The 27,959-nt window shown below is 31.9% G+C and overlaps 5 protein-coding genes across 7 annotated transcripts; 1 reads left to right on the top strand and 4 right to left on the bottom strand.

Annotated features, from left to right (window-relative positions):
- Window positions 1-38: 38 nt before the first annotated feature.
- LOC122609819 (serine/threonine-protein phosphatase 7 long form homolog) lies at window positions 39-663 on the bottom strand. Its single transcript, XM_043782762.1, has 2 exons — window positions 577-663; window positions 39-474 (listed from the first exon to the last, which is right to left on the bottom strand). The coding sequence occupies exons 1-2, from the start codon at window positions 642-644 to the stop codon at window positions 153-155; spliced, it is 390 nt and encodes a 129-aa protein (XP_043638697.1). The 5' UTR covers window positions 645-663; the 3' UTR covers window positions 39-152.
- A 1,943-nt stretch (window positions 664-2,606) lies between these two features.
- LOC122580346 (F-box protein At5g07610-like) lies at window positions 2,607-4,399 on the bottom strand. The gene is made up of 2 exons (XM_043752618.1): window positions 4,325-4,399; window positions 2,607-4,046 (listed from the first exon to the last, which is right to left on the bottom strand). Exon 2 carries the CDS (start codon window positions 4,020-4,022, stop codon window positions 2,790-2,792), a length of 1,233 nt encoding a protein of 410 aa, XP_043608553.1. The 5' UTR covers window positions 4,023-4,046; window positions 4,325-4,399; the 3' UTR covers window positions 2,607-2,789.
- Window positions 4,400-6,392: 1,993 nt separating this feature from the next.
- On the bottom strand, window positions 6,393-8,357 carry LOC122579029 (F-box protein At5g07610-like). Of its 3 annotated transcripts, none has more exons than XM_043751110.1 (2): window positions 8,157-8,357; window positions 6,393-8,028 (listed from the first exon to the last, which is right to left on the bottom strand). In XM_043751110.1, exon 2 carries the CDS (start codon window positions 7,943-7,945, stop codon window positions 6,689-6,691), a length of 1,257 nt encoding a protein of 418 aa, XP_043607045.1. In that variant the 5' UTR covers window positions 7,946-8,028; window positions 8,157-8,357; the 3' UTR covers window positions 6,393-6,688. The 3 variants fall into 3 exon arrangements, with proteins under 3 accessions (XP_043607045.1, XP_043607046.1, XP_043607047.1); XM_043751111.1 differs by having other exon boundaries at window positions 6,393-8,020; XM_043751112.1 differs by having other exon boundaries at window positions 6,393-7,970.
- A 7,343-nt stretch (window positions 8,358-15,700) lies between these two features.
- Window positions 15,701-16,197, top strand: LOC122610777 (basic leucine zipper 43-like). Its single transcript, XM_043783735.1, has one exon. The coding sequence runs from the start codon at window positions 15,715-15,717 to the stop codon at window positions 16,195-16,197; it is 483 nt and encodes a 160-aa protein (XP_043639670.1). The 5' UTR covers window positions 15,701-15,714.
- Window positions 16,198-22,320: 6,123 nt separating this feature from the next.
- LOC122580380 (basic leucine zipper 43-like) lies at window positions 22,321-23,105 on the bottom strand. The gene has a single exon (XM_043752651.1). It carries the CDS (start codon window positions 23,087-23,089, stop codon window positions 22,514-22,516), a length of 576 nt encoding a protein of 191 aa, XP_043608586.1. The 5' UTR covers window positions 23,090-23,105; the 3' UTR covers window positions 22,321-22,513.
- Window positions 23,106-27,959: the final 4,854 nt, after the last annotated feature.

Raw genomic sequence — 27,959 nt, 5'->3', positions numbered from 1 at the left:
AGTTTATTTAAAACATAATTATCATACATCTTATTTAATAATACATAGAAAGAAAACAAACATCTTATCCTCTATTAGGACACCTACTCCTATTATGGCCGGGTTGACTACAAATACCACATTTTCTGGATTAGATGGAACTGTTGTCGGGATTATCCAGTACGTGACGTATCGTGAATTTCTCTGTGTTGGGTAGGTGACAAGAACAACTCGTTCACCGGAATGTCTTGTACCAAACCAAATTGTCTTGTAACACGGTGAGCAACATGCGGCTCTACCGTACTCCAATGAATCAACCAACCAGTGTATGCCCAGATATCACTTCCATCTCTACAATCTTGTGGAAGTTGGTGTAAGATCCCATTATATGGTGTCCACTCAAATTCATGATTTTTCAATGCCGTTAATGCTGCTCGAAAAGTGACCACCACATGGGAAGGGACATTTTTAAAAGTCATTATTGTTTGGTTCCACCTATATTGAAAGAGTAATTATAATCAACATAATTATAAGTGGGTGTTAATAGATGTAAATATAAATATATATATATTTGTATAAATGAGTATAACTATATACCTGCAAGCATAACAATAAGTGAAATCATAATCGTCTCCTCTTCTAATTTTTGGAGAAATGTGTGGCATTCTCACCCATGCCCAGTATTGAAACAACACCAAAGGACCCGCTATACTCTTTGTTTCATAGTTTTCTGCTGCTGTACATAATTGTCTGTACAAACAAGCAAGTACAGCACTACCCCAACTTTTTCGACCTTCCCTACTAAGGTCTTCAATATTTTCTAGGAAGTTTAAAGACACGTCATTTTGGCCTGCATCAACAAATAAATGTCCACCTAACATGGCAAGAATATATACTCTTGCCCTTTGTTGATACGCCTCCTCCGTATCTTCCAAGTTTTCGTCCAATTGATGTACTAAAGCGGTTATTATAATTTTACCACCTTTGATATCTCTATCATTTGGAACAAAACCCAACCATTCATGATAGTATAACATCCACTGCAATGCCTCCAATGATTGCCACGTGCCGGTTACAGCGGGTCCGTCTATAGGTAAACCCCACAGAACTTGAACATCTTGTTATTGTCGCTTCACCCACAGGAAGGTGGAATGTGTGCGTCTCTGGACGCCATCTTTCAACAAGTGTTGTGATAAGAGCATGGTCCAAGAAGTGGAACCCGGTTTTAAATACGCCCCCAAAACCAGCATCACTAATATACCGAAAAACATTCGGATTAATTTGAAAATTTAAGTTTTTAACATGATCTAAAAGCTTTCTATCACCCCTTCTTGCTTTAAGTGGCGCGTCTACTCCTGGAACATTGTTGAAAATAGCATACGAACGATGTTTTTGCATGCTTGGTAACCATAATAGTTCATTGTTTATTGGTTCGGATCTTGGTTGGAAATTTACTTCCATTGTTGAGTGTTGTTTTGAATATATGAAAGTGTTAAAGAGTATGTGAAAAGTTTGAAGAGTATGTGAAATGTGATATATTAATTCTGCATGAAATGTATATATGAAATGTGAAATTTGGGAGAATCTTGCATGAAACGTCACGAGTTGCTTAAATCCAAATATTGTAGTCTTGTGACTTCATATAAATCCAAAACTATGCTCTTTCAAATCAAATAATGGTTGCTTGTGAAATCAAAAGAACTCGTGAGCAGACAAGGAAAGTTGACACGTGTGAGGACTGGTGTCTAAGACACCGGTTTTGGCAGGCAAACACAGAGAGCCGGTCTCTAAGATACCGCTTTTAGTCGTGAAACAGAGGAACGGTGTCTGAGACACCGGCTTTGCTTAGAAATTTGCCACGTCCACCAAGACCGGTGTCTAAGACATCGGCTTTACCTCTAAAAACTTAAAACCGGTGTCTGAGACACCGGTCTTCGTAGTTTTACAAAGTTCTCAAGCAAGGTTCGTATTTGCACCAACTCTCTCCAAAAAGTTATTATCCGTACAAAAAATTCGACACTTGACCTATAAATTACATACAAGCACTGATTCCTATATTTATGAAACTTGCTTTCTATCACTTACTGATAAACTAGTACCATTATCTGGGGCTAAAAAAGATTACTGATGAGCTAATATCCTTTAGTTTACATGGTTAAGTATAGTGCTAGAGCCGTTCAAAAAAAAAAAAAAGAGTATAGTGCTAGAGACTTCAATAATGAGGTCATGGGTTTGACCATTTGAGTCCCACATGGCCACATCCCACATGTGACATAACATTGGGGTTTCCATGTTAGACCAGTTGGAGGGTTTTCTTCTATGAGGAATGAAAATGATCGGATGAGCTAATGGTCAGTGAGTTCTATTTATGGTTAAAAAAAATAAATTAAATCTAGGTTCAATTCGAAATACATATGTACTTGATATTAGTTCGGTTGTAAACGGGTGAACATAACTAATAACTAATCTATCGAAGAAATGTGGGAAACCATTAGGTGAAATCTTAATCCAAATTGATCTGACAACAATTCAATTCCCATTTCCTAAATGGAGAATAGAAAGCAATTGAGTATGTGAATAATCACTGATATGACTCAAATCAGAAGTTTTTTCATGAAAATGTATCAACAAGTCGATTTACATCATTATCATAATCATCACTAATGAGATACCATAACTAACATACTTTCATACCTTTCCACATGCTAATCAGTAAGCTTAATGCCACTCGGAGAATCACTTGGGCATTGCGATTCACCTAGCGACCATATAATCCAAAACATCAGAAGTGCCTCAAACATAAAGTCAAATCACACACCTGCAAAAGATGCAATGAACTCAAAGCTGTCAAAGTTACCAAGTTCCTTAGCAGACGAGCCGATAGATCCCAAATAATCAATCTTACGGACAGTCTTCAACTTGATTTTGTATTCAATAACAATTCCAAAAACGTCCATCACGATAAGTGAATCCTCATCTTTATCTCCCAGCACAATACACCGAACACTAAAACAACCTTGTTTATTACCAAACATCCGCCAGGTTGCACAGACCAGCGTCATGACATCATCAAGATTAACAACGTACTTTATTAACCACCGAGAATTCCCCTTCCTCATATCATAAACATTCAACTTCCGACGTTGACCAGAGACCATACAAATAAGAATCAAATAACCAGAAGACACAAATAACTTGTGATCATAATGCACCTCCATACCCATAGTGACAGGAGTTTGTAATGTTGTTAATAACAAATGTTGTATATCTAACTTGAAATGCAAACCCCCTTTCGTAGTATCTAACCAATGAATAGCGCCATTCCAATATATTCCACGATAAAAGCCTAAAAAACTTTGCAGGGAAAACTGTTCCTTAGAAACCGTCCAAACGCCTGTTTGTGAAGAGTAAGTCTGTATTTGAAAGTAGGATGGACCAATAGGAGTATGTATGTCTTCAGCATACACAAGTTTGTAGTGAAATGATTTCACAGGATCGAAAGCCAGTTTCATACTATCAAATAGACCAACCGAACCAGAAAAATGGACCCGTGGAAGCCTCCTAAACCGATTAAAAGATGGATTGTACACGTAAAACGTATTACCCTTAGTCTTGTCACAACAAAGTAACAGACCGTTGCAGGACTGCAGGATCTCAACATTGGAGCCAAAAGGGAAGATGAAGGGTAATGGTGATTTTCTGGCAGGAATTCTGGTATCCAATGGCACAAACTCATACCGAAAAAACCAGTGAGGTTTCTGGATTAGGAGACCAGTAGGGGGGTCAATGTTAACGATTTGGCTTCGGCGTATACTAAAATGAGGGTCTGTGATGATTGATAACCATCCTTTAGATACAGATTTAAACAAATGAAGTGAGATAAATGGTAATCTTAGTAACACTTCCATCAAAAGATCATTGTTTGAAAGAACCTCGCGTGCAGACCATGAGAGTTCATTATCTTCTTTTTCGGCATACATGATCTGCTTTTTCGACGCTCTCCCACCACCGATCACAGAATACCCTTTAGCAATGGACTTCATATTTTCATGCACAATATATACTTGCTACCATTGATTAAAATAAAATAGTTGTTAATTAATAACTAGTGTAGATGATATCAGGGTACAAACTTTATTGTGCTAATAATAATTATCTAAATTCTCCATAATAAACTAAGATACTGCAAAATTGATCCTAAATTAAATATATAGGTTGTAAATACATAAATAAAAATAAGGGGCATATAAGCTTGAAACAGTCATTAAACGAAAGCTTCAAAATTAAAGATTAACAAGCTGATGGATCCCTAAGACAAATTACGATGATAAGCTTAAATTGTTACCTGATCGGATGAGGGGTGTGATCGAGTGGAAATCGTCTCGGACTTAACCTGATCGGATGGAATAAGAAAGATTAAATTGATCTAAACTTTCGTTTTCCCAAATTTAAAACAAAATAGAGTTGAAAGTTTGATAAAAAAAAAAAATACTTTCTGTCTTTTTTGCTTCACATGTTAAAAAAAAAAAAAACACACCAAACAAAATTTAACACCACCAAATTGGAAAAAAAAAAAAACCTAATGCGATGTAGTATGTTATGGATATACGAATGTAATGTAGGGTAAGTGTAGGGGTGTACTTGAGTCGTTTGGGTCGGTTTTGACGGGTCAAAAATAGAAAGTCAAACCGATTAAATCGGATTTTCATTTTTCAAAACCGTTGGACGTCGTTTCTCAACGTTTTGGTTTTTCGGTTTTCCGATTCGATTTGAGTCGTTTCGGTTTTGGTTTGGTTTTTAGCTGTTGGGCTTGAGCCGAAAAAATATGAACGTTTTAACTTGTTTTTTACACTAATAATGGTATTGGCCGAAGAAAAAAGGTCAAAATAATTAAACTATTTATTTTGCGAGAAAAACAAACCAAAAAAAAAAAACAAAACAAAAAAACTGGATAGATAATATTGACATGTAGAAGGCCCAAAAGCCCAATAACAAATTTTGTAAACCAAAAAAATATAAAAAAACGTTAGATAGAGGCTTTTTATCATGTTTTTAATCTAATAATTAAATGAATATTTTTTAAACTTTTTAAAAGTTCGGCTCCAATAAATATATCATAACTAATATACTAGAGACGCTAGTTAAACAAAACCCTTCATTTTAATTATACACTTGTCTTCAAAACATTAAATCTTGCATATAAGTAGCAATACAAGTAGCATGCAGTGCTTTGGTATGATGTGATTAAATAAATTAAGAAATATTTCTATGGAAAACCTTCTTGGTTTTTCACTTTTAGATATAAAAAACACAATTCTTCTTAGCGTTGGTTTTTTCCTTGAGTAAATACTATGCGGCGACAACAAGCAGTGTATGTTTTTGGCATTATGTCATCGACATCCTAGATTGGCATAGTCAGATAGAATTTGGCATGACATATAACCAAACAAATTTCCTTTGAGAAGAGAGAATTTGGCATGACATTCAACGGGACAAATTTCATTTGACAAGTGTTTGGTTGTCATTGAGTCATTAACTACCAAACCCATCACCCTAAGGAGGAAGGGAGTGAGCACGAGGTTGGGGTTTACCAATACCGGCGTCGCGCGGGTACACGGTTGCATCCTCTTTACCAAGAGGAGGAAGAAGGCTAAACGCATGGTTGTTCACCGATGGAAGGGAAGAGGAGAGAGGAGGCTTTTGAATGGTCAGTTTTTTTTCCGTCTTTTTTTTTTCTTTTATTATTGTAAATGGTGGAATATATATATATATATATATATATGTATCTATATATACATCTTGAAGAAGCAGATCGCTTTTTTAATTAACTTTTATTTATATCAATTACATATCAGTCCCTCTAGATTGTCAATATAGAAAGTTTGGAACTATATTTTTAAGGGTTAACAAGTATGCTGCATATTTCCATGACTTTTTTTGGGGGGGGGGGGGGGGGGATTGTGAGACGGATGTTAGAAGTAGGATGCTTCTAGAAGCATATTCGTTTTTCCCATATCTTTCAGCCTCCTGTACTTTTATTTTGTTTATTATTAGTTATATTTATATATGTATGTATATGTTTTATTTTTATAGAATTTTAGATTTGATGTATTAAAAATAAATAGAATAAGAAATGATGAGGTTAAGATTTGGGAGAGTTTGATGAAAGTGACGCCAGTGATGTGAGAAAGTTTGGGGAAAATTGAGGTGAAAGGTTTTTATTGGTTAGTGATGATGTGTAAAAGTGGTAAATTATGGGGAAGGTAAGTAGTCCCTAATCTATGGAATAAAAGTGGGAAAGCGTAGGTGAAATCTTGAACTAAATTGATCGGGCATCAATTCAATTCCCTTCATGGAGTATACAAAGCAATTGAGTATGTTAAAAAAAATACTGCTACAACTCAAACCACAAGTTTTGCTTGAAAATGCATCATTAAGCACAAACAATCATTAACAGTTGTTAAGTCTAAACGATTACAACAACACTTCACAAACTACAAGTGCCTTTTATCACAATTATCACTTAATGAGATACCATAACTAACATACTATCATACCTTCCCAACACCTCGTTCGGGTACCTGATCCTCATGCTCATCAGTAAGCTTAGGGCATTACATAAAGTATCGTTAGAGAATCTCTTGAGCAATGGGTTTCACCAAGCGACCATGTAACACAAAAATCAGAGTACCTCAAACATAAAGTTTAATCACACACCAGCAAAAGATGCAATGAACTCAAAGCTGTCAAAGTTACTAGGTTTCATTGCAGACGAGCCAGTAGATGTAGATCCCAAATCATCGATCTTACGGACAGTGTTTAACATGATTTTGTATTCAATAACCTTTCCAAATACTTCCATGACAATGAGCGGGTCTTCTTCTCTATTTCCCAACATGACACACCGAACACAAAAAAACTGTTTATCACCAGACAAAATCCAGCTTGTAGGGAATAGCATCATGACATCATCAAGATTAACAACGTACTTTAATGACCACCCAGAATTCCCATTCATCATATCATAAACATTTAACTGCCGACAACGAGCAGAGACCATACAAATAAAAATCAGATGACCAGAAGACACAAACAACTTGTGATCATAATGCACCTCATTATCCATAGCTACAGGGGTTTGTATCTTTGTTAATAACAGATCTTGTATATCTAATTTGAAATGCGAAGCCCCATTCGCAGTATCTAACCAATGAATAGCATCATTCCAATATGTTCCACGATAAAATCCTATAAAACTATGAAGGGGAAACTGTTCCTCACAAACCCTCCAAACGCCTGTTTTTGAAGAGTAAGTCTGTATTTGAATGTAGGAGGAACCAAAACGGGTATGTATGTCTTCGGCATACACAGCTTTGTAATGAAATGATTTCACGGGATCAAAAGCCAGTTTCATACTATCAAATAGACTAAACCGGTTAACCCGATTAGAATGGACTTGTGGAAGCCTCCTAAACCGATTAAAAGATGGATTGTACACGTAAAACGTATTACCCTTAGTCTTGTCACAACAAAGTAACAGACCGTTGCAGGACTGCAGGATCTCAACATTGGAGCCAAAGGGGAAGGTGAAGGGCAATGGTGATTTTTTGGCAGGAATTCTGGTATCCAATGGCACAAACTCATACCGAATGAACGATTGAGGTTTCCGGATAAGGAGGCCAGTAGGGGGGTCAATGTTAAGGTTTTGGCTTCGGCGTACACTAAAATGAGGGTCTGTGATGATTGATAACCAACCTCTAGATACAGATTTGAACAAATGAATAGAAATCAATGGCAACCTTAGTAACACTTCCATCAAAAGATCGTTGTTTGAAAGGACCTCGCGTACAGACGATGGGAGTTGATTATCTTCTTTTTTGGCATCTCTCATTTGCTTTTTCGATGCTCCCTTATCACCGATAACCACCGCCAACGACACAGGATAACTTCCAGCAGTTGACTTCATATTTTTGTGCACAAACTTCCTACCACTGGTTTTGTTAAATACTCCAGTTGTTACTAACTAGATGATCAGTAGATCCTACAAGGCTACAATATATATATAGGCCGAAAATACATACATAAACATACAAGGGCATAATATGTTTGAAATAGTCAAATGAAAGCTTCAAAATTAAAGATTAATAAGTAAGGCAATTATAAGCTTAAACTGTTACCTAATTGGATCAGGGGTGTGACCCAGTGGAGCGTCAAATACTCCAAATCAATTCCGACATAACCTGATCTGATGGAAGGAAGATTAAATTTCCTCAAATTTGAAACTAAATAGATTCAGTTTTGGAAGTTTCATCGAAAAATACTAACCAACTTCCTTTCTCTTTTGGCTTTTGGGAATTACCGAAAGCACTTAAAAGGTAATCAGAAATTACATATATCTTTTCTTAAAGCTAGAGGGATAGTAATATAATATTGTTTTATAAACTTTTTTAAAAAGCACTTAAATAAAGTGTTTTCGGAAACATTTTTTTTTGCTTATTTAGCACGTAAAAGGAAAAAATAAAATAAAACGTAAACACCACCAAACTAATGTAATGTCTGTCCTAGACTCGGGCTTGTCGAAACCCAACTCTATGTATCTTGTATCTTTTTAATATTCGGTTGACTATGATTGAAAATGAAAATCCTTATCTATACTCCATTAATTCAACTCCCCTCTCTTAAATTTAACAACTTAACATGTCTAATTTACTCTTTATTTTAATACATCCTTATTTCTATTTTATAGACTGCGACTAAAATGTCTTTAAAAAAATTCAACATCTATCTCTCTCTCACGTAAAAACAAATAGAAAAAAAACCCTAACTCACAATTCATCCCTTCATCCCCCTTTTCACATCCCACCACAAAAATTCATCATATCACCGATCGCAATAAAATTTTTTAACAGCTTGAAGATTTTATTAGTAGTGACAAATGTTCTCTCAAAACTTCCTTTTTAATTGATTAGGTTTTGCTAGTAAGGAGGTTTTCCTTTTTAATTAAAAATCTCAAACCTCCTTACTAAATAATTGATTAGGTTTTGCTAGTACCATCTTATAAAGCTCAATAATAAAGTAATTATACGCATAAGTTGTTCGGACATTGTGTTTACAAAATTTAAACAATTGAAGTATCGTTTTACATACTTATGACATGTTAGTAATCCCTATTCCTACGGCTATGATAAGCAAAATGGCATAATCCAATTTTCATTAAATTATCTCATGCTAATAAAAGCACAAAATATAAATCAATTTATTCAAGTACTCTAGATCGTAGTTATACTAGTTCGACTCTTACGAGTTGGCCAATTAAGAGTCGATTTACACCAAAAATAAGGCGACTCGATGGGTGACTCTTTTTTCTCCTGACTCTTACGAGTTGCAGTGTGAATTTGGAACGAGTAAATACGAGTCGCAAACTTATGATTGTTGTAGTTCGATAATGCGATTATATACTATATATCATATTTATGGTTACATTATTTTGTATGTTATATATGTATTTTTATCCTTTTAATACGCATTTGGGGACGTAAGTTTATGACTCAAAAGTATCGAATATGTGATATTTTGATAACATATTAATCAACATATATTTTGTTTATAAATACGTTAGACTTATATTATTATACAATATTATGTAGTATATAAAAATGTTCAGACTAATACGAGTTAAGAGTCACGTTTCGAGTCATGAGTCAAAAGTCATGTTTTTGAGTCGAGTCAAAAGTTATGAGTCGACAACTATGCTCTAGATATATGAAGATATTTAATTTAAATTTATTATGTGCTTAAACTTTCGATTAAGTAAGAAACGTGACGGGATAGGGGTCACAACTCACATTCTCACACACCTTGGTCCACGTCCATCTCGTCTGCATATATTATTCATTAAAGTGCATCATTAAACGTCCAGAAAATTGACCCATACTTGATGTTCAGGAGCGGATCCAGCCCATAAAAAGGGTGGGTATTGCCGTATTGGACACTCGGCAGGCTGCAGTTATAAAAACCATGTTGGTTTTTCTTTAAAAATTTACATGCAATATGTGGACATTAATATTTTTATAGCATTGAACAAGAATCGTTTCCCTAAAAAAAAAAAATATTAAACCATTGCCTTGAGGGTTATTCTCTTATTTACATATGGATTTCTAAACATGAAATGACTTAATGTTTCCTCCTACTACTTTTTAGGTTTTTTACTTAATCTATACTTCTATACTACTTATTAAAGAAAATACCCTCATGCTGAAAGTTACATGGAGAAATGTTTAAAATGCCCTTCCATATAATATTTTCATCTACCACCTTTAAAATATGTAATATTTTTACTTAGCACTAAAATATTTTTACTTACACTACCCCTTAACATTAATGATTAAGTTATATACTATCAATCTTTTATTTTTTGAAATATCCCCATTAATAATCTACATCAATCGACGTCTCATCTACTACAAATAGTCGTATCTACCACCACATCGTCGCCGCCACGACTACCGCCGCATTGCACGGGTAACGTGCTAGTTTTCATAAAAAAAATTGTATTTTTTCATATCAAAAGTCTACCCTTGATTTTATAGTAAGAGACAACTATTTAATTCACTTTAATGAAAGCCCTTAGAGATTCATTTAACAAATTTAACTTAGAAAATAAAAACAACTAAACTATATTTCAAATTTTCAAAGAAACCCATTTTATTTTCTTAAATAAAAATTTGGAACAAATAATAAAAATAAATAATCATATATCTGTAAATTAACGCCCCTAAGCTAGTATTCTCATTATCATGTGTTAAATAACGAATCATCATTCAGTAACAACATATTGAGAGGTAAATTTACGAAAAATTAATATGTTGCCATAAATACTTATGCGTTTCATTTTGATTATACACTTGCCTTCCAAACATTAATTTCTTTCATCTTCTTTTGCATATAAATAGGAGTGCTTTGGTATGATGTGATCAAACAAAATATAAGAAATATATCTCCATGGAATACCTTCATTTGAAGACATACAAAACACTATTTTTCTTAACCATGATCTTGGCTACTTCCTTAGGTAACTCTCTTCATCTTCTCTTTTCGATGTTTAATTTGTTGCTTCCATGTTTAATTGTTTATTTATATGTATGTTATGCTATATTTAATCTTTTTCACATGATGTTTTGCAGCATGGCCTTCATTGTCTCCTTCAAGCGCCCCTTCACCAAGCATCGACCAGGTTCTGTTTGAATGTGATCCCGAAGTTTGCAAGATTGCTTGCGAACCTGACGATGGCTTTTGTAACGAAGGTTATTGTAATTGCCATAAAAAAGGATCACCTCCTTTACATTAGAGCTTGTCAAATTTTTTTGATATATGAATGGGTCTGTAGTCTTGAAGTATTAATAATAATGGAATATATGTAGATGCCAATTTTGAATTTTTGATTAAAGGTCCAAACTTGAATGGCCTATAGTAATTAAGACTGTAAGAGTTAAGTATCGGATCTAAGAAATTTTTTTGAATTGGGTTGAGGCTGTTCCAAAAGTAGTAATTTGGGCCTTGCCGTCAGCAAATGAAGACAAAGAGGCCCAAGCGTGTAACTGTGTTAGTATGTATGTATGTATGATGGATTTAGTAAGTGTAATAAAATCATAATAATCATATGGTTAAAAGAAATATTAAAAGAAAATTATTTTTTAAATTATTTCAAACTGTTCTCATTTGAAAAATATACCAAAAATCAAGTTGGTAATAAATTTTAAAAAGGCTGCCATTTGTATATAAGAAATTAAGAACACGCATACATATTGTTATAAAGACTACAAGAAAAATAAATGGGTCCACCAGTTTTATGTAATGACCAAATTTAATGACTAACATGTTAAATTTGTACCTTAGGAACCTAATGGTTATCATAGAATTCAAATTTTGAGTGGTGACTAATGTTATCGTAAATGGTCACTCAATTTAACGTTGTGCTTTCTGTACCGGTTAAATTGGTAGGTTTTTTCTCCCATGTGGTCCCTAACTTCGTGGATCGGTCGCTATTGACTGCCGTCCGTATGGATGTAATGACTAGCCGTTCCGTGACACGAACGTTAAAAAAAAAAATTCTATCACAAATTTTATTAGAAACCAAAGTTATTTTTAACACTAACTTTGTTTAATAATCATATTAAGTGACTACTTTCTTTATTGGTGGCAAATATTAGACGTCAACCAAAAAACATTAAAAAAGCAGTAAAGATAACTTTCTTGTAGTGGAAATTCTAAATAACTTGTATATCAAAAGAATGTTATCAACTTTATTGTATATTTGTATGTAGTGAACCTATATAAACTAAGTGCTAATAAGAAAATTGCTACATTAGATAATAACTTTATGAAGTTCATAATTGAAGTAAAAATCAATATATTTACGTGGAATAGATGATTTTTATTTTTTTTTATGACAATTAGGTAGGATAAATGGTAAACAAGGTAAAAGTTAAAGGGTGGATGGGTGAAAAAACGATTTGCATCTTCTTACATAGAAAAAAAAAAAAAACAAAAATTGTAAAAAGGTTGCAAGGACATGCTTCTTTATGACGCATACTTCAAAACATAAATTTCATTCTAAAAAACTCAATGCGTTCATCGAGAGCCGAATCGTATACTGTAATATTTAGTCTTTTTAATCTTACCAATTACCGAAATGGTGTTACACTGTTATTACTCAGATGTTTTTACTTAACCCTAAGGTTAAAGAGTAGTGACCATTACAAGATTAAAAAGTAATGACCAACGACTCCAACTTTGAGTGGAATAACCCTTTTCTTATAGCCACATAATTTTATCCACAAACCACAAATGAATGTAAACTATTTGATATCTATAGTTGGATAGTATCTCTAACAATAAACCTTAGCAAGCTAGTGGCTCACAATCGTGAAGCATTAGGTACTTCCAAGTGCTATATATGACATAAGCCGATGATTAATGGGGTTGAGGAAAGCTTGAAATTGACAACTTTTAGGTAGTATAATTATTCCATGTTTTGGAGTTAGGTTAAAAGATGATGAGCTAACAATTCATATTCATATTTTATTTGAGCACTTAAAAATCCCATATTCTTAACAATGGTTATGTCACTTTACCATTGGTTGCTTTGATTCATAGGTAGCAGCTTGTGGCTCTTATTTATTGGAAGGATTGATGTAATCTATTTCTCATTCGTTTTAAGATACGTTTCACACAAGTTCGTTTTGTATTATATTAGTTATTACATGTTAGTTTCACTTCTTTTGACATTTAGATAAGATAAACATATAGTGTATGAGTATGACAACGTAATGAAAGCTTAATCAGAAAAATGAGGTTTATTTTTTAATACGATAGTGAATAAACAAACAGATACATGAATTGTTTATATATGTAATTTACTCTTACATATATTTTAATAGGATCATAGAATTCTGATATAATCTCATGAGTTGTATATATGAAAATATAATGATGGTATTTAAGATCTTGACATTCACAAACTTGTACCATCACATACATTAATTTTTGCATCTTTTTAGTATAAATGTCAATATAAAGCTGATATAACATATTACATAAAACATGTTAAGATGCAAACTTGTTAAGAAAGAAGATAAACACGACACAATAACCAATCGTACCATTTTTTTCAAACAAGTTTTGTAATAGGTTACACGATAAGAATTATGAAAAAATCTGTTAATATATATTTCAACAGGTCCTAATGGTATTAGCGGGTCTTAACGGGTCAATTAATTTCTTAACGGGTTCCTTAACATGTATTAACGGGTCTTAACTAGTTAATTTGTGTCTTAATAAGCTTTTTAGCAAGTAATAACTGGTCAATTATTGTCTTAATTAAAATGTTACACAATAAGATAAGACACAAACTTTTATCGTGTAAAACCTCCTAACTTGTCAAGACATAATTTTTATCGTGTCAGTTTTTTCAAACATGAAAACGATTCAAAATCTGTTAATGTGAAACACGAAATTTGTTGATTTAGTGTCATGTTGTGTTGTGTTAACAGGTGTTGTGTCAAAATTGACAGCTCTCAGCCAACATATAAAATTAACTATACGTATGGCAAGTAGAATTCTTCTGTAAATTAAAATAAAATTATGGGCGAGTAGAAATAACAATTTGATACTTGTAATAAAATAAGAACAATTTGATACTTGTAATGAAATAAGTCTAGCCACTAGATTTGGTACACCGTACACCTGAAGTGATAAAAAGGTCCAAGATCGTACAAAATGTTAGGCATGATGCTAGAAATCAAGGTAATTCTTACACTACATGATTGAATGCGACGAGTGCTTTGCTTTGCGCCACAAAATTGTGAAACCGATTTACTTAAAATAGTGTAGCGTAATATCCAGTTTTGAACCGTCAAGACATGGGTGAAGCTACCAATCATGAAAAGATTGATCGGTATATGTATGGTAGAGTTTAAGACTGAGACATGTTGAGTTCAAATCCTACATTAATGGAGACAAAGGGTTTTCCATTATTGGTTTCCTTTAAAATTAGAGTTGGATATACGAAGAGACATGTCGCTGATCTTAAATTTACCGTTAAAAAAAACATGGGTGAAGATATAGCAGCGAAGTTCGAAAGGGCTAGACTCCATTTAATAAACACGATGTTTTATGTAACTTTTTAGCCCAAATTAAAACTAATAAATACGTTTTATTTTATTTTACTTTTAGTAAAATAGTATTCTCAAAAATATATGTTACACCGAAATAAAAGCTACTTAGACTATGACCGTTAAAGTATATTTTTTAGCTAAAAATTCTGGGTAAATATATTTAGCAAATAATACACCTTTAATTTAGGATATCTATAGTATCTTTTTTGTTGTGTAAAAATGTATGGTGATGTCTGATGGGAAAAGTTTAAAGATATATAAGCATGTTTGGGGGAGGTAAACTTAGGTTTTTAAAGATTTATATAAATTTTAAGTTTATAAAGATATAATATGACATATAACTTGATAGCTAAGCGCCTTGACTATTGAAGATAGTCCAAGTGAAAACTTTCTATTCTTGAAGAATCAAGACCCTGACATCTTACATTTTTACATATGGTTCAAAACACTAATCACCAGACAAACCAACTAAAGCCTTGTATAACCCAGACGACAAACTATCATTTATGCCATCAAAACTCCATACAACACGTAGTCCGTCACAACTCACAACTTATAAGAAGACATTAGTTATAACCGAACCACATTACCAATTTCCGATCTTTGAAGTTGTTTCACCTTTTCCCCATGTCTAATTTCATTGGCTTCCATGTGAGATCTAAAAGGCAAATCCGTCACGGAGGAAAAATTAAAACTCGTATAAATTAAAAACAGATTGATCGATATGTACAATCTAAAGCTAACAATCTTAACTAATGAATGTCTAAATACCAAGTATATATATATATATATATTTATAGCTTATAACAAAATCTCCCCTTAGTCCCTTACATAAGATCAGCATAGCTCACAAAAGTAGGATGACCAATTGACCACTACTTCATCACTTTGTTGGCCTTAGATTACCATATAACTTAACCAATCCCAACATCTTTCTCCCTATAAAACTGACTACTACTTCACTCTTTTTTTTTCTTTTTCTCTTAACTTAATTCTCAACCTTGAATCATCTACAAAGAAAAAAATCCCCCTCTTGGATACATTCACAAAAAATACAACCATGACTCCACAATTTCAATACTTCACTCCTGAAGAAGATTACTCACCCCCTTTCTTTACAAACTTTAACATCCAAGATCCTATTTCTGTGCTTCATATGACCTCTTTCTTAACCAAACCCCCTGATCAATACTTCTCCCCAAACAACCCTTCGTCTATCAGCACCAACTCAACGTCTGATGAAGCCGACGAGCAACAAATTGGCATCATCACCGAGAGGAAACGAAGAAGAATGATATCTAATAGAGAATCTGCTAGAAGATCAAGGACAAGGAAACAAAGGCAACTCGATGAGCTTTTGTCACAATTAGCCCATCTTAAAACTGATAACCAGAGCCTCATGGAGCAGTTGAACCATGTACTAAAGACCCATGAGCAAGCTGTTGAAGAAAATGCACGATTGAAGGAAGAGACAACCGACATTAGACGAAAGCTTGGTGAAATCCAACTTGCTAACATTTCGTCAAATATGCTTAATTTCTGAGTTCTAATTACTAATATCATAGTTTGCTTGGAGTGAATGGATAATGAACATTATGAATCCGTAACAACGTTAGATTTTTATTAAGAAACGCATTTCTGCCTTCCATAACATACCATGCTGTTAGTGTTTCAGTATCTTGTTTCAAGAACGATGTACAAGTGAATGATCAAGTTTCTGTAATTTGAAACACGTTTGTCTGAATTATATATATAATATAATAGTGGTGGTTGATCGATCAGCTGATATATGAAGTGTTGCAATTGCATATTCCATAGTTAGTCCAAATTAAAGCAGCCTAGCTCACTCTAAAACCTGTATAATCTATTTATTTGATGCCACAGCGCCCTGTTCCTCTATTACTTTGATAGAAAAAAAATAAAATCAGAATGTCATTAAAAAAATAATCAATACAATTATAAATAATCAGATGGGTACCCGTACAATGAGGCGGCGCGCAGCAACGGGTGGTGCTAGTGGTGGTGCTGGTAACGATGTGGTTTATAATCTTACAGTAATTGACGTAAATGATAGTGTAGTTATTTTATGGTTAAGAGATGTATCTTTTGTAAATAACTTTATTAAGAATATTATAGAGATATCAGGTGGAAATATTTAAATTAATTAATAAAGTAGATAGATAGTTTGGATAAATATGAGTGTAAAATATTTTAGGGATATATTGAGTAGATTTAGTGTGAGTTAAAAATGTGTTGAAAACTAAAAGTATTTTGGGTATTTTAAAGGCAGAGAGTTGGAAAGAGAAAAGAGTATTTTGTTTTTAATATAGTTAGATTAGATTAGATTAGATGTAAATCTTATACCATCTTAACATAATCCGATGAACCGAATCTTAATTGCATTCCATTACATATGTGATAGATGAACGTTCTATAGATTCAACTTATTCAGATTCTTATATAAATTTTTCTCTCAAATTGATTAAACAATTGATGAACATATTCCCTAATCACATCATTTTCAAGTATTTTTCACAAAACTTATGGAATCATTGACATTAATTCAAAATATAAAAGTTGTTCTTGCATTAGGATACAAGCTCCCACTAGCAAGTAGCAACTTAATTTTATTTTTTTTAAATGATTCCTTTGCACCGATTCAATGATTCTTAAAATTTAATTATATCGCTGAAAATTATGATATATCCCTTGTAAATCTTGCTACAATTATAACATTTCTAATGAGGAAATTTTGCGATACTCCATACATTAAAAAAAAGTTTTTATACATTTACGTATAGCTACCCATAATACCTTGTAAAAAGAAGTTACTCAAACCTTCCCCAATTGGGATAAAACTTTATCCCCTCATACTTGAACTTGAGTCTTACATCACCGAGAGATTTATGTGAGATACCATATACCATTAATCTAATTTGAGTTACTGCAACCTTTGCATATATAAATTATTTCTTGTTATTCTTCTTTTCTATTTATCTTTTTTTTTTTTACAAGTGAATTTTACCTCAGACGTGTATGGTGTGTGCTAATCGTACAACGAAAGGGTCATGCACTAAGCGGATCTTGGAGTACCTACGATACCACATTACCATATCCTTTATTGGAAAATACCGTCGAGGAAAAACCTACCAAGGCTCGAACTCGAGATCTTAGAGTAAACTACCCCGAGACCCCGCATAGCAGGTCTAGTGAAACATCTCTGACCACTGGGGTTTAACCCAGTGGTTCTTCTCTATTTATCTAATACTTTGACTTTTCAAAAAAAAAATAATAAAAAATTATCTAATAGTTTGGAAATTTGATATAAGAGATACAAAAACATGTTCTTAAAAGCATTACATAATTAATGCACCAAAAAGTTTTTCTCGTTCTTCAATAAAAAAATTTGATATGTTTTAATTATTAAAAAAATTATATATATATATATATATATATATATAGGGTAGAGACCTAAAGAGAAGGTTCTTAAAGAAAGAAGGGATAGAAGGTTCGTTTTTAATTTTTTTTTAGCTTGTTTTTTTGAATTTTTTCACTTTTTTAATTTTTTTTAATTAGTTCAATCCATAGAAAATTTTAAAGAAATAAATAAAAATAAAAAATTTCTAACCCGAGTTAGTGAGTTATACATGTAAGGGTACAGTACGGGCTTCGCCATTAAGGATATTAATAAGGGGTAACTGGTAGGAGTGATAAGTCATAGAGGGTGATATGTCATATGGGGTGATCTACCAAATGGGTTTCGCCCTTAACTATTATGGCTCCGCCTATAGCTTACGGGCTACGCCCTTTGAAAAAAATTTATAAAATATTTCAAAATTTTTATATGAAATAAGTTAATTAAAGAAAGAATGAAAAAAATGAATAAAAAGGAAAAAAGTTTAAAAAACAAGTTAAAAAAATAAAAAAAAATGAACTTTCTCACTCTTCTCCTTCAGGTACCTTCTCATTTGATCTCTATTATATATATATATATATTATATTCGATCAATAATGCGGTGGTGATTGGAAGTGATAATGGCAGTAACGAGTTATTGGAATATTTGATGTAAAAAATTATAGTGTATTTATTTTATGGAAGAATGAATGTTGTAATTTAATTTTATTAAAAGTACTATGAAAAATCAAATATTTAGTTATTATTGGGTAACCAAAGATAGAATGAGAAAAATTAAAATGTTAGACTATAGCTTTGTATGTATAAATGGTATTCCATTCGTCTCAATAAAAGTGTTATGTTTTGAATTTTTAAAGGCTTCATTTTTAAACTTTGAACTCAAATTTTTTTTGTTTGTATTATATAATATTTGATGAAAGTCATAAGAAATGATTGAGTTTTAAATATATTTTCATTTGGTATTATTTTCATCAAGTATTATATAACAAAAAAAAATAATAAAATATAATATTTAAAGTCAAAGTTAGAAAACAAAGACTTTGAATAGTCAAAATGTGACTTCTAAGTAGGACGAAGAGAGTATTTTTTTTTTTCTTATTTTTTTTAGTTAACAAATTGTATCAATGGTTTTATTCACTCACTTGTGAGTGGTCATGCACCAAGAAGATGCAAAGTGAGATAGCAATAGTCCAAATAAAAAGTTACAATGCTCAATCATTTAGACATTAACTATGAATGAATGATGAATTCATCAAAATAAGTTTGTATAACTCGGATAGTTTCAATTCAATTCTATTTGCAAAATCCAAATAATATCAAGATATTATTACTAAGATTGCAAAATAAAAATATAATACATTGTGTGCAACAATAAATTAATAAACTAATAGTGACAACTTATAATTTTATAATTCTTAAATATCGTTAAACATATCACATTTATATATTGAACAATTTCGACTTGCATACGTTTGGTTTTTTCAATATAAAACTAAAAGTTTTATTCTATAAACTAATTCATTTATCAATAAAACTATCAAATTAAACCTCAAAACAGTAATAATTGACATCAATATACTTTCAATCCTAGACACGATTGGTAAATAAATAACTTGATATAATTATTAATTTGATTCTTACTTATATAGTTATAGTTATTATTATTATAGTTATCTATACTATATTATAAAAGAAATAACTTTCATGTTGAAAGTTACATGGAAAAAATGTCTAAAATATCATTAATGATTATATTACATTATCAGTCCTTTATTTTAAAAATATTTCCATTAACATTACATTAATTATCTACACAACTTACGCCACCTTTATCACCAACAGTCGTTCCCCACTACCACACTGTCGTCACTACGAACACTGATTTATTGCGCGAGTACCGTGCTAATAATTATTTATATAGAACTTCAAAAGATATAACACATTAACACTTAAAATATATATACTTTTTTTTTTACAAGTATCGATAGACAACTTGTGAATTATTAACCATAGTTAAGTCAATCATATATACATAAGTTAATTACATGCTATTTAATTACTTCATTTAACTAAATATATCAAATCAAAACAAAAATTTTATTGTAGCATTAGCACAAATTAAGCATTTTTATCACAAATAAAGATGCATGTAATAATGTTTCTTTAACGTTTTATTGGGAATATTCTCACTGCGGCCGGGTTCACAAAATAAGTGAATTTTCAATAGTTAGATTTGTTTTATAAAGATTTTCTCGACATAGATAACAATTCAAGTTTACTTTAGAGAATATTAGATTAGTGGATGATCCGAATGAGGTCCGATTCCACCAACATATGTAAATTCCTAATTACACCATGCATGTAACCCGTGGGCATCAACTAATTAATTATTTTAAATTATAGATTTTTATGTAAAAGTTAAGGCCAAATATCAATGCTTTGGTATATACCAAACACTGCATAGAGTTTGCTAATGTTTTAATATTAAAATATACATATGATTCTATCTTATCTTTTTAAATATATTAATTAAATTAACTAAAAAGACTTATAAAAGTCAATATACTAATTTTACTGGAATAGCTAGCACCACGTGAACTTATCACTAGCAAGGCAGCATTATCAATTAAAATTCTCCATCTATTATTTACACTATAAATAAACACTTTTATTTTTATGTCCCTGTAAAAGATGCCCGTTAAAGTTGCTCTACGACCAAACAAAAAATTCTATAAGAATAATACTCATATTCTAGTAAAATGAACATCGAAGATATGTTGTTCACGCATATGGTCACAGATGTGGGTTTTTCTTATTTGAAAAGTAGGTAGTGATGGTAGAGATGGTTGTAGATCGACTAGTACGTGTTAATTCGTCATCGATTAGTAAGGATCCTAATTAAAATTTGTGGTAAAAATAAAACAATGAATTAACCAACCATATATAACGTATCACATATATCACCCATCAATGTATTAAAAAATTAAGTCTTCGTACGTCTAACCACATATCCACCGATTCAACATGAACACCCGTTATACAGTTTGTATGCTTTTAAACTCATACTGACCATAAAATTAAGACAAATCACCATATATACTTCCCGTATCAATGTATATTATTGGTTGTATAAGACTGGATCTGGCAGGATCGAAAAGGATCAGATCCGTCAAAATCACCACATATCTGTTAATAGCCCGTCAAAATCTGTAAACATTACGTTAGAAAAAGGATCAGATCGATCCGTTAACAATAATATTAACAATCCGTCAGAAAGATACCCGGCCACCAGGCAACACGTATAGCGGTATAGGGAGTAATGTTTGCTAGCTAGCAAACGGTATGTTGTTATAGTTGGAACTTTAAGAAATTGTTCTTTAATTACACGTGTAGATCGACTTTCTAAGTAGAAATAGTACGTGTACGGTTCGATCAATTCGAATAAATTAGTGGTATTTGTACGTAGTGGTCATGATCGTAAAACACTCTACTGTATTTTGTAAGGCCGGCCCGTTAGTATTATGTTAGCAATTAGTATATATAAAATTAAAACACACTACTGTATTTGTACGTAGTAAGTGGTCATGATCGTAAAACGTACACATGAAATTAAGACAAATATAAATTGAATTCCACTTTAAATTTTGGAAGGATCGGAGTCTATCCTCGGATGTATAAGTAATCTTAATTATTTCCTAATTATTCGTACGTACTCTGCCTTTGGCTAGATCGAATATCGGTGTACTTTGTTATTGTTGTACTCTATAATGCATGTACATCAATATATATATGCATATATATTTCATAAGCATACTTATGGAAGAACACGTACTATATTTCCTAATGAAATGTACGCGTAATCTTTATATACTTGTGTAATTAATTGAGCTGAACTAACCTGGTAGCTAGTGATGTTGAGTAAAGTCATCGTTATATTAAATTTTTGAACCTCAAAAGTAATGACACTACTGGCCGGTGGTATGTGTACGTCTAGCTAATGTATAATTATAAGAGGCCCATACATGTGCTCGATCAAGTCGATTATTTGAAACAAAAGCGTAAACAGTGTACGTGTACGTGTTAATTTGTGTGCGAGAGAGAGAGAGAGAGAGAGTCGAAAGTTGAAGAAAAGAAAAAATTAGAAACTTATCTCCAATGATACATAGCTTAATTCGAAATTTTATTATACTCAAGTTGGGTCAAATATGTCAACACACTAGCTACTAGGCTTTAAAAGATAAACAACCCAGCAAGTAAAAGAAAAATTGATGACACTAGCTACTTGCCCATTATTAATTCATGGCATGGATTAATTATTATACTCGATCGATCTAGCTAGTGTTAACTAGCAGAAACTTCTTTGGTACGTACGTGGTTATTTTACTAATTAATTATAGTGAAGTGGTGTTAATTAATTTAAATTACGACGACTGCCGCGTGACCATCAATTAATATCACCATGATGATGATGATCATCTTCTTGGAGATCTCTAAGATTAGTGAAAGTATTATCAAGTTGTGCTTCATTAAGCAAGTGTTTTAGCTCCATAGTTTCTTTCTTGAGCCTATCATTTTCTTCAACAACTTTTATATGTGTTTCCGAAAAGTTATTGAGCCTATTGAGGAGCCCATAATTCTCATTCCTCAGCCTAAGTACTTGGCTAAAAAGCTCATCGAGTTGTTTTTGTTTCCTCATCCTTGACCGTCGAGCCGACTCCCTGTTTGATATCATCCTTCTTTGCTTCCTTTCGTTGATCACACTACTCATGTGGTTGATCTCTACTTCGGCTTCGTCTGAAGTACTTGAGTTGTTGCTACTTAGAGACGACGATTGTTGGGCGAAATCAAGAACGGGTATAATTATTTGATGATGATGATGATGCTGATAATAATTAGGAATAATGTTTGTTGGTGTGTTTAGAAGAGAAGATGGGATAATTTTGTTTTGGAATGAAGTAGGCAAGTTGGTGGCCGATATATCTTCATATTGATCAGATGAGTAGTAGTAATTTGTTTCCATGTTAATTGTATGTGTGTGTAATATTGTGTATGAGCCTATGATTTTTGATAAATATGGGGTTGGGAGACAATGGATGAGAATGGGACGGACTTTATATATAGGAGGTGAAGAGGACATAAAAAAAAAGTCTATAGATAGATGATGATATATATAATGAATTAATGATGTATGCATGTTGTGATTTGGGGATGTAATTAATTATAAAACGGTTCGGGTTTTTATATGGATTCATCCATTTAATCGAACTATTGATTGATTGAATGTAACCATATTAAACGTTATGAATATTATATATGAAAGCGAAAAGGGGTATATGAGTTGTCTTTAGTTCATGATCTCCACCAAACTGAAGACTACCATGGCTAGCTATACGTTGGATGCCAAGATGCTATGATCTAATTAATTAATACGAGTATGTGTACAGTCAACATGCATGTCAACCCCTAAAGTACAAAAATACATGAAATAAATCTCAAGTATTCGCATTCTAAGTATTTACATGTTAGCTAATCGCATTGAAAGATTTTCTAACCAAACTAAGACCTTTCTTTTTCTTTTCTTTTTAATATAAATTACTTAATTTTTTTTTATATATTTGAAATTTAGTATGAAACATATATGTGATATATGTTTTAAGAAGACTTGATTTATAACAACTCATAATTAACTCTCGATAATTAAAATAAGGTAGCATATATAATAGACGAAACGTTGATACTACAGACGGAAAAAACTCAAAAGGCAACATAATATATTCCATATTTCCATTCGTTCTAATTTAATCGCAAATATTTTGACTTATCAAGTCTTTGTTTACTAAATTGGTACTGTAAGTATTTTTATTTAACGAAAATAATTATATCAATAAAAAGTATATCTACTACTCAATCTACCTATTTTTCCAGTTGCGTAACTACCTAGTCTAGATCTGATCAATAAATAACAAATATCGTGTATAATTCTTTAATTATCATATCGTGTATAAAAGTATGATCATAGACTTATTTATTTTGGCCTTTCAGTTTTGAAATAGATAGGGACATTAACATATACGTTGTGGTTTTACTAGTACTTATATTAAACAACTTTGGTGACTCGAATGGCACTTAACTTCGAGTAAAACGTTGGGTCCACATGTTAATAGTGTCAAAACTTTAGCTTTATTAACTAAAAAAAGCTGGGTAACATCATATATGGGACTCAATAGTTGTAATTGAACTAATTTTGAGTAACAACTTATGAGGTTTTACTTAGAGTTTAAGCCTGATATTTCGTGCTATTTATTTCCTTTATGCAAATGTATATAAAGTGACGTCAAGTTTAGATATATTTTTAGGTAATTAATAACCGATCGAAAATCACATAGCTTTTTTGAACAGTTAGTTGGTATTCGACATCAGGGAACACCTCACTGTATGATGGTGAAGCTCTGTAAGTACTCTAGACTACAAGATGTAGACCATAAGCTGTTACAGTGTACGTTTCAGGGAAAAAACCTACAGACTGGTCACTCCTGAGAGTCAAACTCAAGACCTATGGGAAAATCACACAATTGATCAAATTGAAAATGTAGAAAGAAAACAAGTGCGACATTATCATAAAAGGCTTTATTGATGTTATGTATGAGTCGAGATTGATCATATGGGATTCGTCTTTTTCTGATTTAAACTTACAAAAGATAACGATGTCTTGAATTTTATTCCAAAAAGAATAAAGAATAAAAAGTTGAAATTGGTGTCGGCGTGTCATGGTCGATATATCAATGAAAGTAATAGATTCTTGTGTGATGACGAAAATTCTGATTCCGACTAAGGTAACTAGATCATAGTCGTTTAGGCCAATAAGCCCGTGATTTAAAAGTTATTTAAAAAGGAGGTAGGAGGTTTTGCCTATTTGAAACTCTTGAGATCAAATCATTATTAATTTGGGTAAACCAACTACTAATAAACTAACATTTGTCGTTCAAAATAAGGAGACCATAGTCCTTTAGTGTTCTTTCATACGAAGTACTTTTTATTTGAACTATTTTGTATTTAATTATAATTTCTTAACCTAGATACTCGACCCGTTTTGCGAGGTGACTACAGACCACCGCGTTGCCGGCAGCCTATAGTCTTCCAAGGTGAAACCCCGTGGCGACAAACCCGTGTGTATTATTATTTGGTTGGTCACCGTTTATTATTATTTTTATTTATATATTATCATTAAAGTTAGATAAATGGTTAACAATTTTGTTTCCTTGCAAAACTGAGAGTCGTTTTTCTATCTTAAAATTAATTGTATCAATCTCGAAGCAGTCTCTCTACCCAATCGTGGTATGCGTAAGATTGTCAACATCTTAACCTCCTCATATACAGTTGAATTAACAAGACCCAAAACTCATTGAGTGTTTACTTTACTTATTACTCCAATTGTATAAGCTATAGATTAAATTGAGAGTTTTGGTTAATAAAAGATAAAAGAATCCTTTTCATAAAAAACTTTATAAACCCTTCTTAACCGAAATGTCGCAAAAATAATAGCGGCGTCATCTTTTCAAATTCAAAATCAATTAAGTGACTCGGTGACATCGTATATATGGGTGGCCTGCCCCATATATGACAAAAAACTATAGGCAGTGGACAACTTATGGTGGGTTGGTGTACGTTGCCCTTTCGCTTCTAGTGCCTCTTCGTGCAATAAAATGTACCCACAAACTATGTTTTTATTTCATTTGACATTGGCTGACAAAAGGTTTTCTTTTTCTGTGTATCGTACGAGATATTCATTTGTTTATTTATGCTTATAGATGGAGGAATTAAGTTTGATTGGATATGAACATGGATGTAGATATAAGTTCAACCAAATTCATATCCGTGAATCCTTCTATTGTCATTTTAGGTTACATCTCTAATAATATCCTTCCTCTAAAGGTTTATGTAAACGCCACTTTGTGCATTTACTTGATTAGAAAGAACTACATTTGTATAGCTCAATTTTGTCAAACACAAATACACAATACCTCAGATATACCAATTAACAAAATACTTAAAATGTCATATCTTCCGTTTTATGTACCATTCAATATTATCATCATCTAACAAAATACTTTAATTAGTACAAAAGTACTCCTTTTTTGTTTCACATTCGAAAAGTGTCCACTGCTTTACCGCACAAAACGTTTGATAATAATTGAGACAAAAGATATGTATATCAAGTGGCTTTTGTAAAGGAAAAAGATGTTATCAATTGAACAAACCAGCCTCTGTCTTTTAGGAAATGGCTTATTATATTATTCAACAAACATGGCAAACTTTAAAGAAATGACATTAATGTGAAACCAATTTAACGTTCCGTTGGTAGATAAATATGACGACAAAATAAATTCTTCATAGAAGTATGCTCTATTGGTAAGCCCATAACGCTTGCTTTATATCACTAAAATGTCATTTTTGTGTTAAAGTTCTAGTATTACTATTTTATATAACGATTTTTCTTATCTTTCGCATTTCATGTAAAAGTTAAAGTTCTCATAGGATAGCTGAAAAAGATTAGTCTAAAAAACAAAATAAGTACCTTTGCATATTAGTGATGTATCAAGGATAAGAAACGTTCAAAGACAAAGTCGAGAAAACTTCATACAAACAGGCCTGGTAATCAAAGGCCTATAGATTTCCAGACGCCCACATCAGTTCTAAAACCATGACGGCCCATTAATTTCGGAAAGGAAAAAACAAGAAAGGAGTAACTTGATTTTAATCATGATGATATAACAATAATGAAAATAATTTTAGTTTTAACTTTGATAATGACAGTATAAGAAAACAACTTTAAAAAAAGTATGTTAATACTTATCAACCAATACAAAGTTACAAATACTTATACTATTTTTAGTCTTTATAATTCAAATGACTAAATAAGTATTAAAATCAACCTAGTTTATATATATATATATATATATATATATATTTAATTATAAGATAATAACATGTAAAATAATCAAAGGATAAAATTAAGGAAGATCACACATTGTTAAATTTTAAAGTTTTAGTTTGATGTTTAGACATATAAATTAAATTGATTTATCATTTTATTTAAGTATATATTCATTCTTTTGGCCACCTATGTACATTGTTTAATTTTTTCTCTAATTATAAAATTTTAGATAAATGAATATTTGCAAAACAAAACATAACAAAATAAAAGTCTAATGACAGGTGGTGGTCTCATAAAACGTTTCAAGTTTGAAATATATTTAGATGACATATCTTAGAGGTCTAAAAAGTAGTCAGAAACCATCACAAAAATATTCAATGTAAAAAATGAAAAAAATTATGGAATCACATACAAACAAAATCTTAACTACATAAAAATCTAAGCTTTTGATTGATAACAATTTTTTTTTAACATATCGTAAAACATCATAATGAGGGGTCTAAACTACATCATCTTAACCGGGTGCATGTTAAAAAGTTCTCTCACCCAATATCTTATAGGAGAAAAAACTCTCAATTAATCCGTTTGAAGACATGACTATTTAACAAAAGTAAAAGCCTTGTTTTTTCCAGTCTCGAACATGGGCAGTGGCGGAAGATAAGAAGAACCAAAAGGGTTTATGGTCCCTCTAAAATTTTGGATCATATTTAGCAATTATATATTATTTAAGAATAAATAAAAGTTTTTATGTGTAACAAAACATAAATGTAAAAAAAAAGAGAAAACCTAAAACCTCCAAAAAAATTGACCCATCTGGTATTGTCGTTCAAGTTCCACCGTTGAACATGGGTCTCTCATAAACAAACATTCATTAAAGGGCTTCCAGTGACGCTGGGCTATCAACCAATGACAGAACCATTATATAAGATATTTAACTTTTTGCTTAACAATAACT

Source organism: Erigeron canadensis, chromosome 8 (genome assembly GCF_010389155.1).
Source record: "Erigeron canadensis isolate Cc75 chromosome 8, C_canadensis_v1, whole genome shotgun sequence".
NCBI classification, from domain to species: Eukaryota; Viridiplantae; Streptophyta; class Magnoliopsida; order Asterales; family Asteraceae; genus Erigeron; species Erigeron canadensis.
This window is presented reverse-complemented; position numbering and strand designations above follow the sequence as displayed.